The 16,763-nt window shown below is 43.1% G+C and overlaps 1 protein-coding gene across 4 annotated transcripts in view; it reads left to right on the top strand.

The window, feature by feature from the left end:
* The first annotated feature begins 200 nt into the window (after nucleotides 1-200).
* Nucleotides 201-16,763, top strand: part of HTT (huntingtin) — a 240,355-nt gene continuing 223,792 nt past the window's right edge. For 2 of the 4 annotated variants that reach the window (XR_005031975.2, XM_036921271.2), the window contains exon 1: nucleotides 201-695. Coding sequence is in view for 3 of the 4 variants with exons in the window: in XM_036921271.2 (XP_036777166.2) it covers nucleotides 520-695 (176 nt within the window). In the remaining variant the exon portion in view is untranslated. The remainder of the gene's footprint in view (nucleotides 696-16,763) is intronic. The other 2 variants (XM_036921270.2, XM_036921269.2) reach the window with 1 other exon arrangement.

Below are 16,763 nucleotides of genomic sequence, written 5' to 3'. Positions count from 1 at the left end.
CCCCGCCCACCCCTACCCTACCCCGTCGGAGGCTCCTCCCCCGCCCCGCCCCTTCACAGTCCGGCCCCGCCCCTCACGACCATGCCCCCGCACATCCCCCTTCCCTCATCGGAGCCTCCTCTCCTCCCCACCACGCCCCGCCTCCTCACAGCTCGGCCCCGCCCCTCACAGCATCGCTCTAGCGGCGGACATTTTCCTGGTACCCATTGATCTCAGCCGCGCGGCAGCTCTGGTTGGTGAGCGGGCGGACGCCGGGGGCGGGCCTGCGTTTTGGCCGGCCATTGGTAGAGGTAGCTACCTCTGGCTGTCAATCCTGTCGCCGTCCTTGGCCCCGCCCCGCCGAGGGAGCGTCGCGGGGCGCAGGGCCGCGGGGACTGCCGGGACGGGTCCAAGATGGCCGGCCTCCTCGGCTCCCGTCGTGTCTGCGGCCCCGATTCTCATTCATTGCCGCGCTGCTGAGCGGCGCCGCGAGCCTGCCCGAGGAGTCCGCCGGCTGTCTCCGTGGGGCGGGAGGCCGCCATGGCGACCCTGGATAAGCTGATGAAGGCCTTCGAGTCCCTCAAGTCCTTCCAGCAGCAGCAGCCGCTGCCGCCTCAGCCGTCTCAGCCGCAGCCGCCTCAGTCGCCTCAGCCTCAGCCGCCGCCGCCTCCGCCGCCGCCCGGCCCCGCCGCCGCCGAGGAGCCGCTGCACCGACCGTGAGTGCGGCCCGCCGCGGCCCCGCGCGCCCGAACCCACGGAGCGCGCACCCGCCCTGCCCGTCCCCTCGCGCGGGTGTCCTTCCGTCCGTGTGTCCCTCCGCAGGCGCAGCCTCTCCGGCCTCTCCCGAGGGGTCCGAGGCAGCCACGGCCGCAGCCCTCTGCCCCTCCCGGCCTGCGCAGTCGGGGAAGGAACTCTGTGCTTTCTGTGGGCGAGAAACGGGCTGTTGTGCGCTGAACTTGGAAGAGCCGAGGCCGCGCGCTGCCCGACGTCCCCGGGCCGCTCCCTTCCCGCTCCTGTCGGAGGGCGCGGAGGGCCGGCTCCGCACGCTTGAGGAGCCGGGCTGGGGCTGAAGTGCTAGGGGATGGTGATGGCCTCGTGTCAGGCCGTCGGGGTGCTGCGGACGCGGTCCAGGGGGCCCTTAAACAGCCTGTGGCTCGAGCTGCGTCCGCACTTTCTCCAGGCATTTCATTTAGTTCGGAAACCGCAATGATAGCGTCAGGATTTTAAGCACCAGCAAGAGACCCGCTTGTCTAAGCTCAGGTTGGTTTGCAGGCAATTGAGTTGTGACTGCCAAGGAAGTGGCGAGCTGCTTAGACGGTTCCTATTAATAAGTGAGGAGTAAGTCGACTTAAATATTTCGAGAATCGACTGAAGTTTATTGCCTGCTTTCAGCTGTAAATAAAAGGACACCTTGCTGCGGGAGAGGTTAATTGCTGGAGTATGAAGCGCATTTGCGAGAATTGCAGTTCAGCTTGCTAGAACGTGGGTGTTTGCGGACCCCGGGGACGTCTGAGTTTCCTTCATTGCTGACGTTCTCGTGCTGTTTGGAAGCTAGGGGTCTCTGTTCCTTGTGCCTGGGAGAGTTTTTGAAACAGGAAAAGACGCCCTTAATAGGACCTTCTAACAGAATCCGCGTACCTTTCCCTCTTCTTCCTATGCTAAGTGCCCATCAGAGGTCAGGGAGCGCTCTGTTGCAGTTCAGGCCTTTTGACCTGGAGGTACTTTATTTCTGATCTGGATGCGTACCGGAGGGCGTTTCATGAGTACGCTGTGAAGATGCAGCCCATTTAAGCAGCTCACTCTTAAGACTGACTGTTAGTGATGTTTTCTTGTTCTTTCTGTTTCTGCTATGATGCTGAGAGTTTAATAAGAAAGGGAGAATTTGGGGATCGATCTTGTCTTATCTGTTAGAATAAAATTTAGAAATAAATTAATATTTCTTTTAAGAGGTGAAAAGTCTGTTTGGATATTTAGAGAGAAAAATTTGACTTATCTCTACAGTAAGTAATTTATAATCATAACCCATTCCAGATTTTTATTGTAGTGTCTCTGCAGGAAGTAGATGTCATGGAAATTCGCAGATTGCATGAATCTTGTGTAAGCATGGGAAGTACTAAACAGGGCTCCCGAGTGGGGAAGAAGACAGTACTGCTGTGGGCTTGTTCACCACTTGGTCAATCTAAAAATACGCCTTCTGTTTCTTATGCTGATTTGACAGAACTGTAATTTGCTTATCTGAAAAATAAGGGCATAAGAGGTTTTCTTCCAAGGCTGATTTGACAGATTAGAGAGATTTTGTTTCATTATTTAAGGTAATGTATGCTTGACTTATTTTAAAAATATAATCTATTATTTTTGCATTAGTAATACACTAACATGAAACAACTTACAAAATTACAAAAAGGTAATAATTAAAAAGCCTCCCTTCCACTCCTTTCTCCTGAGTACCTAACTCCATTCCTAGAGGCTGGGACGTTGTACTTCCTCCTGTGTATGCTTCCAGATATGATCTATGCATGTGTGAATATAGGTTTTAGGTGATTTAAAAACAAGTGTATTTCAGAATAGTAACTTTTAAAGGTTCTTAGCATACTCTGAAATCAGCTGCATTGGACTTTATTATAGTTACTTTAAATAAAATGCATAAGTATAGTTTTATGTATTTTGCTGTTAGGAAAGCAAGTATTCATTAATTTTGAGTAACAAATTCACTGCTTGCAAGCTTGGATCTTGGCATTTCTGTTCAGATGCTTCAGCTGAAAAATGATTCCCAAAGTAAGATTGGCCAAAAGCAATGTTGAAAGTATCTGTTCTATTTTTACGGCTCTTGCTCTCTGTTGTGTGGAACTATAGTGTCACAGCCATGCGTGGGCTTCAGCTGAAGCATCTGAGTGCCTGCTTTCAGCTCAGCATGTAGGATGCTGGGGTTCAGGCAGGGACTGGTTCAGGGGCTCAGAGTCAGCAAGGCTGGCATACACCGAAGCACCAAGCTTGGGCAGGTCCTCGCTGCAGTTCTGAGGCGGTTGACATTTGCCTTTGGCACTTTCTCATTCAGATTCCCACTTAGTTTTCCCTAACTGTATTCATTCATCAATAAATGTTTATGAAACTTCTGATGTGTGCCCGGCACCATTCTAATAGGTGCAGGACTACAGCAGGGAATAAGTAAAGCTCTGTCCTTATGCAGCTTTCAGGTTTTTGTGGTGTGTAGACAGTACACAAGACAGATAAGTGAGATGGCCAGTATGTCAGTGATTCATGAAGAGGAGCAGCAAGGCAGGGAAGGGAGCTGGGAAACGCCAGGGTTAATATGGTGTGGGTATTTTAGGGTGTCCGGGGAAGGTCCACTGAAATCGTGGCTTCTAGGCAAATATCCGAAGAGAGCCAAGGATATAGCCATGAAGGTGTATAGAGGAGGGGCATTTTAAACAGGGGGAACAGGTCCAGAGCCCCCCTGTTTGAGGAATAGTAAGAAGGTCAGTTTGGCAGATTGAATTAGTGAGAGGGAGACTGTAAGGGGTGAGGTCTGAGAGGTAGAGTACCACGCTGGGTCAGTAGCCCCTTCCTTGGAGGTGGAATAAAGACATTGGCATTTATTCTAAGTGAGATGGGAAGTCATGGAAGGTTTGGGCAGAGGAGTAGCAGGATTTGAGTTCCATTTTTAAATGAGTCCTGGCTGAGAATAGAGTGAGGGGGCGTGGGCAACAGCAGGGAGCTGGTTAGGACGCTGTTGGAGTGGGTAGGTGGCAGGTGATGGGGCTCTGGCAGGGAGTTGGCAGTGGCCAGCCAAGAGGTGACTGAAATCTGAAGGTGGAACCATCAGAACTTGTTCATCCCTGGCTGCTGAGCCTAACATAATGGAGCTACAGTTGGTGTTACCAGTTAGGATTCTCTTCAGCTGCAAAGAACAGAAAACCCTGCTGCAGTAGCTTAAACAACTGGGAGTTTATTATAAACAAAAATAGGTCTGTTTGAGGAAGTTCATCATTGAGATTAGGGACCTAATCTCTTTTTCTTACACTTAACTGGTAAACTCTTGTTCCTATTCTTTCCCACTTTTTAGGTACTTGTCTTTTTATTGTAACATTTCTTTGTATTGTCTGGATACTAAATCCTTATTGGATACATGATTTGTAAAAATGTTCTCCCTTTCTCTGGGTTGTCTCTTCACTTTCTTGATAGTGTCCTTTGAAGCACAGAAGTTTAATTTTGATGAAGTTCAGTTTCCTGTTTCATCTTTGTAGTGCTTTAGGTGTTATGGCCAAGAAACTACTACCTAATTCAAGGTTATAGAGATTTACTCCGTGTTTTCTTCTACGGATTTTAGAGTTTTAGCTCTTACATTGAAGTCTGACCCATCTTGAGTTAATTTCATACATGATATACCATAAGGGTCCAACTTCATTCTTTTGCATGTAGATGTCACTTGTCCCAGCACCATTTATTGAAAGACTGTTTCTTGCCCCATTGAATTGTCTTGATCCCTCTTGAAAACTAGTAGCCCATAGATGTCTGAATTTATTTCTGGACTCTGAATTTTGTTCCATTGCTCTACATGATTATGCTTTACAGGTACTATTACAGTTTTGATTACTGTACTTTTATATCACAGTTTCAGATCATGAAATGTGAGTCCTCCAACTTTGTTCTTTTTCAGAATAGTTTTGGCTATTCTGGGCCTCTTGCATTTCCATATTGATTGTACGATCAGATTGCCAGTTTCAACAAAGAAGCCCCTGGGATTCTTACAGGGATTGCACTGAACTTGTTGGTCAGTTTTGGGGATATTGTTATCTTAATGCTGTTAAGTCTTTTGACACAGGAGTAGTGGCAAACGTTTTATGTAAATGGTCAGATAGTATTTCAGGCTTTGTGGGCCCAATGTCACATCACCTCCGCCTCTGCAGAATGAAAGCAGCCAGAGGCGATACATAAATGGATGAGTGTGATTATGTTCCAGTAATTTTTTGTTAATGACATTGACATTTGAATTTCATACAGTTTTCACATGAAATACTATTCTCTGATTTTGTTGTTGTTGTTGTTGTTAACCAATTAAAAATGTGAAAACATTTCTTAGCTTGCAGACTGACCAAAAACAAGCAGGCTGTCATCTGCCCACTCCTACATTACTGTAACAGGACCACTTTTGGGAAGCATTTCTTTTTTGGGTGCTTTTTATTAACAGTTTTAAAAACTTATAAAAGTTACACATATACATGGTAAAAGTATCTTCAAATAGCAAAGAAGATGAAAAACAAAAACCTCCTCCCTGTGTCCTGGTCTCATTCACTAAAAATAACAATTTTTGAATTTATTTTGTCTTCCTCCCTTACTTACTTATTTATTAATTATTTTGGTATCATTAATCTACAATTACATGAGGAACATTATGTTTACTAGGCTCCCGCCTTCACCAAGTCCCCCTCACATACCTCTTCACAGTCACTGTCCATCAGCGTAGTAAGATGCTGTAGAATCACTACTTGTCTTCTCTGTGTTGCACATCCCTCCTCGTGCCCCCAACTCACATTATACCTACTAATCGTAATGCCCCCTTTCTTTTTCCCCGCCCTTATCCCTCCCTTCCCACCCATCCTCCCCAGTCCCTTTCCCTTTGGTAACTGTTAGTCCATTTGTGGGTTCTGTGAGTCTGCTGCTGTTTTGTTCCTTCAGTTTTCCTTTGTTCTTATACTCCACATATGAGTGAAATCATTTGATACTTGTCTTTCTCTGCCTGGTTATTTCACTGAGCATAATACCCTCTAGCTCCATCCATGTTGTTGCAAATGGTAGGATTTGTTTTCTTGTTATGGCTGAATGATATTCCATTGTGTATATGTACCACATCTTCTTTATCCATTCATCTACTGATGGACACTTAGGTTGCTTCCATTTCTTGGCTGTTGTAAGCAGTGCTGCAATAAACATAAGTGTGCATCTGTCTTTTTCAAGCTGGGCTGCTGCATTCTTAGGGTAAATTCCTAGGAGTGGAATTCCTGGGTCAAATGGTATTTCTATTTTGAGCTTTTTGAGGAACCTCCATACTGCTTTCCACAATGGTTGAACTAGTTTACATTCCCACCAGCAGTGTAGGAGGGTTCCCCTTTCTCCACAACCTCACCAACATTTGTTGTTGTTTGTCTTTTGGATGGTGGCGATCCTTACTGGTGTGAGGTGATATCTCATTGTGGTTGTAATTTGCATTTCCCTGATGATTAGCGATGTGGAGCATCTTCTCATGTGTCTTTTGGTCATTAGAATTTCTTCTTTGGAGAACTGCCTGTTCAGCTCCTCTGCCCATTTTTTAATTGGATTGTTCACTTTAGGTTTGTTGAGGTGTGTGAGCTCTTTATGTATTTGGATGTCAACCCTGTATGTGAACTGTCATTTATGAATATATTCTCCTATACTGTAGGATACCTTTTTGTTCTATTGATGGTGTCCTTTGATGTACAGAAGCTTTTCAGCTTGATACTGTCCCACTTGTTCATTTTTGCTTTTGTGTCCCTTGACTGGGGAGGTATGTTCATGAAGAAGTTGCTCATGTTTATGTCCAAGAGATTTTTGCCTATGTTTTTTTCTAAGAGTTTTATGGTTTCATGACTTACATTCAGGTCTTTGATCCATTTGGAGTTTACTTTTGTGTATGGGGTTAGACAGTGATCCAGTTTCATTCTCTTACATGTAGCTGTCCAGTTTTGCCAGCACCATCTGTTAAAGAGACTGTCATTTCCCCATTGTATGTCCATGGCTCCTTTATCGAATACTAATTGACCATATATGTTTGGGTTAATGTTTGGAGTCTCTATTCTGTTCCACTGGTCTGTGGCTCTGTTCTTGTGCCAGTACCAAATTGTCTTGATTACTGTGGCTTTGTAGTAGAGCTTGAAGTTGGGGAGTGAGATCCCCCCCACTTTATTCTTCCTTCTCAGGATTGCTTTGGCTATTTGGGGTCTTTGGTGTTTCCATATGAATTTTTGAACTATTCCAGTTCGTTGAAGAATGCTGTTGGTAATTTGATAGGGATTGCATCAAATCTGTATATTGCTTTGGGCAGGATGGCCATTTTGACGATATTAATTCTTCCTAGTCAAGAGCATGGGATGAGTTTCCATTTGTTAGTGTCCTCTTTAATTTCTCTTAAAAGTGTCTTGTAGTTTTCAGGGTATAGGTCTATCACTACCTTGGTAAGGTTTATTCCTAAGTATTTTATTCTTTTTGATGCAATTGTGAATGGAATTGTTTTCCTGATTTCACTTTCTGTTAGTTCATTCATTGTTAGTGTATAGGAAAGCCACAGATTTCTGTGTGTTGATTTTGTATCCTGCAACTTTGCTGAATTCCGATATTAGTTCTAGTAGTTTTGGAATGGAGTCTTTAGGGTTTTTTATGTACAATATCATGTCATCTGCAAGTAGTGACAGTTTGACCTCTTCTTTACCAATCTGGATTCCTTGTATTTCTTTGTTTTGTCTAATTGCCTTGGCTAGGACCTCCAGTACTATGTTGAGTAATAGTTGGGAGAGTAGGCATCCCTGTCTGTTCCCGATCTCAGAGGAAAAGCTTTCAGCTTCTCACTGTTCAGTATGATGTTGGCTGTGGGTTTATCATATATGGCCTTTATTATGTTGAGGTACTTGCCCTCTATACCCATTTTGTTGAGAGTTTTTATCATGAATGAATGTTGAATTTTGTCGAATGCTTTTTCAGCATCTATGGAGATGATCGTGTGGTTTTTATCCTTATTTTTGTTTATGTGGTGGATGATGTTGATGGATTTTTGAATGTTTTACCATCCTTGCATCCCTGTGATTAATCCCACTTGGTCATGGTGTATGATCCTCTTGATGTATTTTTGAATTCGGTTTGCTAATATTTTTTGCATATTTTTGCGTCTATGTTCATCAGGGATATTGGTCTGTAATTTTCTTTTTTGGTTGGGTCTTTGCCTGGTTTTGGTATTAGGGTGATGTTGGCTTCATAGAATGAGTTTGTGAGTATTCCCTCCTCTTCTATTTTTTGGAAAACTTTAAGGAGAATGGGTATTATGTCTTCTCTGTATGTCTGATAAAATTCCGAAGTAAATCCATCTGGCCCGGGGGTTTTGCTCTTGGGTAATTTTTTGATTACTGCTTCAATTTCGTTGCTGGTAATTGGTCTGTTTAGATTTTCTGTTTCTTCGTTGGTCAGTCTTGGAAGGTTGTATTTTTCTACGAAGTTGTCCATTTCTTCTAGGTTTTCCAGCTTGTTAGTATATAGGTTTTCATAGTATTCTCTAATAATTCTTTGTATTTCTGTGGGGTCTGTTGTTATTTTTCCTTTCTCGTTTCTGAGTCTGTTGATGTGTGTTGATTCTCTTTTTTCTCTTAATAAGCCTGGCTAGAGGCTTGTCTATTTTGTTTGTTTTCTCGAAGAACCTGCTCTTGGTTTCATTGACTTTTTTTTCTATTGTTTTATTCTTCTCAATTTTATTTATTTCTTCTCTGATCTTTATTGTGTCCCTCCTTCTTCTGATTTTAGGCCTCATATGTTCTTCTTTTTCCAATTTCGATAATTGTACTTTAGACTATTCATTTGGGATTGTTCTTCCTTCTTTAAATATGCCTGGATTGCTATATCCTTTCCTATTAGAACTGCTTTCTTTGCGTCCCACAGAAATTGGGACTTTGTGGTGGTGTTGTCATTTGTTTTCATATATTGCTTGTCTCTATTTTAATTTGGTCGTTAATCCATTGATTATTTAGGAGCATGTTGTTAAGCCTCCGTGTGTTTGTGAGCCTTTTTGCTTTCTTTGTACAATTTATTTCTAGTTTTATCCCTTTGTGGTCTGAGAAGTTGGTTCGTAGAATTTCAATCTTTCTGAATTTACTGAGGCTCTTTTTGTGGCCTAGTATGTGGTCTATTCTGGAGATTGCTCCTTGTGCACTTGAGAAGAATGTGTATCCTGCTGCTTTTGGGTGTAGAGTTCTGTAGATGTCTATTAGGTCCATCTGTTCTAGTGTGTTGTTCAGTGCCTCTGTGTCCTTACTTAATTTCTGTCTGGTGGATCTGTCCTTTGGAGTGAGTGGTGTGTTGAAGTCTTCTAAAATGAATGCATTGAATTCTTTTTCCTCCTTTAATTCTGTGAGTATTTGTTTCACATATGTTGGTGCTCCTGTATTGGGTACATATATATTTATAATGGTTATATCGTTTTGTTGGACTGACGCCTTTATCATTATGTAATGTCCTTCTTTATCTCTTGTAACTTTCTTTGTTTTGAAGTCTATTTTGTCTGATACTAGTACTGCAACACCTGCTGTTTTCTCCCTGTTGTTTGCATGAAATATCTTTTTCCATCCCTTGACTTTTAGTCTGTGCATGTCTTTGGGTTTGAGGTGAGTCTCTTGTAAGCAGCATATAGATGGATCTTGCTTTTTTATCCATTCCGTTACTCTGTGTCTTTTGATTGGTGCATTCATTCCATTTACATTTAGGGTGATTATTGAAAGATATGTACTTATTGCCATTGCAGGCTTTAGATTCGTGGTTACCTAGTTTCAAGGTTAGTTTTTTACTATCTTACCATCTAACTTAACTCGCTTCTTGAGCTATTATAAACACAGTGTGATGATTCTTTATTTCTCTTCCTTCTTATTCCTCCTCCTCCATTGTTTATATGTTAGGTGTTTAATTTTGTCCTCTTTTGTGGTTCCTCTGACTGTTTTTGTGGGTAGTTGATTTTATTTTTTGTCTTTAATTAGTATTTGGTCTGCTTTCTTTGGTGTGATTTTATTTTCTCTGGTGACATCTATTTAGCCTTAGGAGTGCTTCCATCTAGAGCAGTCCCTATAGAATACTCTGTAGAGGTGGTTTGTGGGAGACAAATTCCCTCAACTTTTGCTTGTCTGGGAATTGTTTAATCCCTCCTTCATATTTAAATGATAATCGTGCTGGATAAAGTATTCTTGGTTCAAGGCCCTTCTGTTTCTTTGCATTAAATATATCATGCCATTCTCTTCTGGCCTGTAAAGTTTCTGTTGAGAAGTGTAATGATAGCCTGATGGGATAGCCTGATGCGTTTTCCTTTGTTGGTGACCTTTTTTCTCTCTTTGGCTGCCTTTAATACTCTGTCCTTGTCCTTGATCTTTGCCATTTTAATTATTATGTGTCTTGGTGTTGTCCTCCTTGGGTCCCTTCTGTTGGGATTTCTGTGTGCTTCCGTGTTCTGAGCAACTATTTCCTTCCCCAGTTTGGGGAAGTTTTCAGTAATTATTTTTCAAAGATACTTTCTATCCCTTTTTCTCTCTCTTCTTCTGGTACCCCTATAATGCGGATATTGTTCCTTTTGGATTGGTCACACAGTTCTCTTAATATTTTTTCTTTCCTGGAGATCCTTTTATCTCTCTCTGCATCAGCTTCTCTGTGTTTCTGTTCTCTGATTTGTATTCCATTAATGGCCTCTTGCATCTCATCCATTCTGCTTTTAAGTCCTTCCAGAGATTGTTTTATTTGTGTATTCTTCCTCCCAACTTCATCCGTTAGTTCTTGCATTTTTCTCTGCAGCTTCATCAGCATGGTTATGACCTTTATTTTGAATTCTTTTTTAGAGAGATTAGTTAAATCTATCTCCCCATGTTCTCTTTCAGGGGATGTCTGGGTTACTCTGGTCTGTATCAAATTCTTCTGCCTTTAATGGTGATAGAGGTAGTCATGTGCATGTGGCGCATGTGTCAGCTTGGAGAACGAAGTCCTTTCCTGATTGCTCGTCGCCTTCCTCTCCTGCGAGAACGGCGACCTCTAGTGGCTTGTGCTGGGCAGCTACGCTCTAGTGGGGTCTCTGAGTCTGGCCCGGGTGGCTGTGTTGTAGGCTCCGCGCGGCTTCTGTGGGTGTGGCTCGTCTCAGGCTTCTGCTCTGCTATGGCGGGGCTGTCCTGGAGAGGGAACGGGCGGGAGGCTGTTTACTGCCATGCTGGGCCTCAGCGCTGCGCTGTGGCCCAGGGGGTTAGGGCGCCCGGAGTTCCCTGGGATACCCAGCTGCTGAGCTGAGTGTGCCGGGATGCTTCCGTCCAGTTGTGAGGCCCCTGTCCCTTTAAGACTTTAAAAAAGCACTCACTTTTCCTTTTTCCCGGTGGCACCGGCTGTGGGGACCCACTCACAGGTTTTACTGTTCTGTTTCCCTAGTATCCAGCACCCCACACACTGTGTGTCTGCGCTCTGGTCCGGATGACTAAGGCTGGGTGTTCAGCAGTCCTGGGCTCCCTCTCCCTCCTGCTCCGACTCCTCTCCTCCCACTGGGGAGCTGGGGTCGGGAGCGCGCTCGGGTCCCGCCGGGCCGCGGCTTATTTTTTACCCCCTTTGTGAGGCGCTGTGTTCTCATAGGTGTAGATGTAGCCTGGCTGTTGTACTGTATCTTCTGGTGTCTCTTTTAGGGATAGTTGTATTTGTTGTATTTTCAAAAATATATATGGTTTTGGGAGGAGATTTCTGCTGCCCTACTCACGCCGCCATCTTGGCTCCTCCTTCCCCTTCTTCCCTTATTTCTTAATGCACATATAAGCATGTACATGTGCCACATCTACGTGTGACTGAGATTACAGTAGTCACATAGCAGTATATTGTCGACATTGCTCTACAGCAGTGCGTATAATTCTTATTAATTGGTGTATGGCACTGTAGAATTTCTTTTCAGAAGAGGACTTTTGTAGGTGTAAAGGAAAGGCCTTACATTGTCCTGGCTTTTGAATGGGCTGCTAATGTATTCTTCCCACTTCAGGAGCGCCCCCATCTCCAGTTCCTGTAAATGAGCCAACCACTTGGTAAACTGCCTTAGAGTGGATCTGCCCTTAAGGCAGTTTGTCTTATTCAGACAAGAAGCGAATATCAGGTGCAATATAAGACACTATTTTATAGTGTTAAATTGAATCAGCTTGGGTGCTCGAACGTGTTAGAGACAAGATTTGCCATAGAGCCATGATGTTCCAAGTGTGGTCCCAAGGCCAGCAGTGGGGAAAACTCAGGAGCTTCCAAGAAGGGCAGACTCTCTGCCTGCTCTTAGACCCACCAAATCAGAGTGTATTTTAACAAGTTCTGTGAGCAATTTATGTGCACATTAAAGCTTGCGAAGCTCCTTTGCCGAGAGATGATCTGGCTTTACCTTTGTTGTTGTTGATAATGCTGCCCGCATTTGGGAGGGAAGACTTAAGTTACTTATATATCTGGACATGTAGCTGAGGCAGCAGAGTGGATTGTAACACAGACAAGTGAGCTGCAGTGGCATTAAGAGCTCCCAGATCCTGGGAGTTTGGGCTTAAGTGGGGATTGGACTAGATGACCTGGAAGGATCCTTTTTAGCCAGACGCCCTTTGTGCTGACATGCCCTGTTCTGGGCCCTGGGATTGTAACAGTAAACAAGGCAATGGTGGTGCATACTGTGGAGAGAAGCAAAGCAGATAAGGGGCAGAGGGGATGAGCAATTTCCTCTAGGCTTTGGAGTGCCCTGGAAATGACACTGAAGCAGAATGGAGGGCACACACCATGTGGGTGTCTGGAAGGAGAGGGGTACAGGTAGCCGAAACAGAAAAGCAGGTGTGTTTCCCATGTTTGAGGAATAGTAAGGAGGCTGGGGCTGCAGGAAAATGAGGGACAGACAGGAGGTGAGGTTAGAGGGTGGGAGAGTAGAGACGAGGGCCAGCCACACAGAGCCTTGTACACCAGCATAAGGACTTTGGATTTTACTCTGACCAGGTGATACTCATGTGGCACAACAAGTGATCTAATTTATGTTTCTGAATGCTCACATTGGCAACACTAAATCCTGGTGCGGGTGAAACCAGGCCACTTAATCATTGTTGGTAGGAATATAAAATAGTACAGCTACTCTGGAAAACAGTCTGGCAGTTTCTTATGGAACTGAACATCCTATTATATGACCCAACAGTTGCACTCCTGGGTATTTATACTGGAGAAATTAGAACTTAACATTCACACACAAACCTGTACACAAGTGTTTGAATGTAGCAGCTTTATTCATAATAGCTAAAAACTGCAATCAGTTTAGATGTCCATCAGCAGGTGAGTGGTAAACTACGCAGCACGAAAAAGGAATGAACTCTTGATACATGAATCAAGGATATACTAGTGAAAACAGCTGATCCCGGGAGATTACATACTGTATGATTCTATTTGTACAACATTTTTGAACCTGCCCAGTTTTAGGAATGCAGAGTGGATGAGTAGTTGCTCAGGTTGGGGACAGGATGGTGGGTGTAGTTCTAAAAGGGTAGCTGAGGATCCAGTGGTGATAGAAGTGTTCTGTATCTTCATTGTGGTAGTGCATGCAAAAACTCACATCTGATAAATTGTGCAGAACTGTGTGTGGGTGTGCACACACACACAGGAGTCAAGTAAAACTGCAAATCTAAATAGGATCAGTGTCCATGTTCTTTCTGGTTGTGACATTATACTGTAGTTTTGCAGAATGTTACCATTGTGGGAAACTGGGTAAAGTACACTCTGGATCTCTCTTATTCTTACAATTGCAGGTGAATCTATAATTCCCTCAATAAAAACTTAAAAAAAAAAGGCTGCCCCAGTGGACAGGAAGCATGATGAGAGGGAAACAGTTGGGAAGTATTGAAGTAATTGAAGCTCGGGGTGTTGGCAGCTCAGCTCTCTGTTAGCAGTGGTGGTAGTGAAAAGCGGTCAGATTCTGGATCTCTGCAGGAAGAGCTGACAGGATTTTGAGATTTAAAAAAAATACTGCAATTATGATTTGCATATCAGAAATTCACCATTTCAGAGTGTACAGTTTAGTGGTTTTTAGTATATTCACAAAGTTCTGCAACTGTCACACTAATTTCCAGAACATTTCATCTCCCCCAAAAGAAAGCTCCTCCCCGTTAGCAGTCCTTCCCCACCCCCCATTCCCAGCCCCTGGCGACCACTAATCTCTATGGATTTTCTCTATGGATTTGCCTATTCTGAACATTTCCTGTAAATGGAATCGTACAACATGGGACCTTTTGTGTCAGATTTTCTTCACTTAGCATAACAGATTTGTTTTCGAATTGTACTTTTTTTTATTTTTTTATTTTTTTATTTTTTATTTTTATTTATTTATTTATTTTCTTTATACTTTCTTTTATTAAAACACACATCTTAACATACTAAAATATTTTCCTTATTATATCAAGTAGTTTTCATTAGAACTTAAAATTATTTGATACTTTAACTTTCAGTGAACACTGAAAAATAGGCCACTGTAAACTGTTACACCAACATTCTTCAGATTGATACATTTATGAACATATTTTATCATTTTTGGAAATGTGCCTTATAGCACAATTTCTCATTAAGTACAAAATATGTCTATATAGCTAAGCAAACTTTAAGAATTTTGGTTACCACAAAAATTCTCAAGCTGTTTGCAGATATATACATTTATACATTAATACAGTAATATTATTAAAAAGTTTATTTGCTACACTTGTTTACTTATTTTTAGCAACATGCCAGATTACTTATAAAACTTTTACTAAACATCAAAGTCAAGCTTTTCTTTAAGCATCTTCTTGAAATATTTAACAGGTAACATCAACTTAAATGACTTTAAGTAAACTTTGGCAGTTAATAACTATAAGGACATGTCCGTATCAGTTAAGCTTAAATTAGCATTAATGCATAATATTTTTTTTAGATTTTCTGGAAGTTTTAGAATGCCCAATTTTCACAAGCGCTTGTTTTTAAATCAATTTTTATTAATACCATCCGGAGGTAGAAAACATTTTTTATTTACACACTTAGACACACAAACATACAGACCAAGACATAATGACTACAGTTAGCAACACTTTTCATATAAAAACATACACAGACAAACTGACATAAAGATTTGAGTTTCTAATATTCAATTGCCTTCTTTCTTCTTAGTTTATTTGATTAAAAGTACTTCAGTTTTCAAGAATACACTCTAAGGGCAAGCAGTTTACATTACTGGGTTAAGGTTTAGACAGCCCCAGTCCAGGGGGCTGGAAATATCAACTGGAATTTTCTTTGTTCTGTGGGCAGTATAATGGGATTGTAACTTTTTTCCTACAACAATTGGGATTCAGAGGAGCTTTTTGAGGGGAGGGGAGGGGAGGCGGTGGAGCTTTTGGGGGAGGGATAACAGGGAGAGGACAGGAGTCAGCAGAATTATTAGGGGAGGCTTAAGGTGTCCATTAGTGGCACTATGAAGGACTGGCGCCATGAGACGCCAGGGGTTCTCATGATCATGATAATGAGCAGCTTGTTCTCTTAATGTCTCTTCATCTTCCGGGCTTAAATGATTGTTTTGATGTCTTAAGGACGTGAGTGTAGGGTAAATGGAGGGGATTTTGGGGGAATTAGATTTGCCAGGTTTAATTTCAGGTTTATCTTGGGGATCTGGAGTATTTTGTTCAGATTGGGGCTTAGGAGGTTCTTCAAGAGAAACAGCAGGATCTTCAGGGATATCTACAGTTATTGAAGGACAGGTAGAGGGTGGTCGGGAGTTTTCTCTAAGGGCTATTTCTCCTGTTTCTATAACATTTTTGATATCAGGGTCTTGTGAATGAACTTGAAGGATATCATGGATAAGGTTCCAAAAGGAGAATGCTGAAACAGGGACCTTTTCAGGGCCAAAGGTCTGGTAAGAATCTTGGAGGGCATCACCAACTCTTTCCCAACGCTTACAACTGATAGTGCCCTCTAAGGGGAACCAAGGACAAGTTTCATGTATGAAGAAAAAAAGTGTCTAAGATCTTTCTTCTTAACCCTTACACCTCGTGTCCTGAGGGACTCCCTGAGTCCGTTTAAAAATACCTCGTGTGAGTTCAGTGAGTTCCCCATTAGGATGGCTGGAACTTCTGCTCTATGTAATTTTGAATCTCTCTAATTGAGCCGCGACTACACCAATGTCTTGAGCTACTGGAGCCACTCTCATCAGCTCAGACGAGCCCTTACTTACATAGGACGGCCGGCAGGTATAATCCGCCTGCTCGGACCCTCTAGGGCAGAGCCTCTGTAGTCAGAGTCTCTTAGGTATGTATGCCTTCGAGGTGAACGACCGTTAGCCCAAAGTAAGCACAAGGTTTTCAGAGAGGAACAACCAGAGGACAAAACAAGGAATAAATCGCGGCAGCAGACTGGAGGGAAGCGATAGAACTAATCAGGCTACTAAAGGTGAGAACTCACAAGAGGTATTTAAGAATCTTGCTTGGGGGATTCGTCTACTCACCTCTCACGGATCTGTATTACGGACGGGTGGGCCGTAGTGATCGTCAATGCAGAGTCGGCGTCAGGCTCCTACCTGCGCGATGACTCAAATGAGTGCCTGGCCAGGGCTACGAGTAGACGTTTCAGCAGGAGTCCCGTCGAGCCCCACGTTGGGCGCCAGACTGCCCCGGCCTGCGGGACAAACGTGGGGTGTCGCCGGAGACGCCTGCAGAAATGAAACAAGCAAGGGACACAAAGCACGACCAGCAAGACAGGATGTCTGATCAAGATGGCCTACTTTTTTTTATTAGTAATTGGGACTGTATTATGTCACCAGTAAGAAAGGCTTCATTTTAACAGCCCTTTTCTATGATACAAACTGTAGAGTGGGAAAATCTTAGGCCTTGGTTCTCTTAATCTGGCAGCATTTTTATTTTTAGATTATGTATGAAACATAATTCCCAAATGACTTCTGGTGCCCTATTCCTTCTTCAGGAAATCTTTCTGAAAGAGCCCTAGAAAGTAGAATGCTTGGCGAAAGCTAAAGGGCAGTGGATGAGGACATA

Source organism: Manis pentadactyla, chromosome 5 (assembly GCF_030020395.1).
Source record: "Manis pentadactyla isolate mManPen7 chromosome 5, mManPen7.hap1, whole genome shotgun sequence".
NCBI lineage: Eukaryota > Metazoa > Chordata > Mammalia > Pholidota > Manidae > Manis > Manis pentadactyla.
The sequence above is the reverse complement of the archived record's forward strand: the minus strand, read 5'-3'. Positions and strand labels throughout refer to the sequence as shown.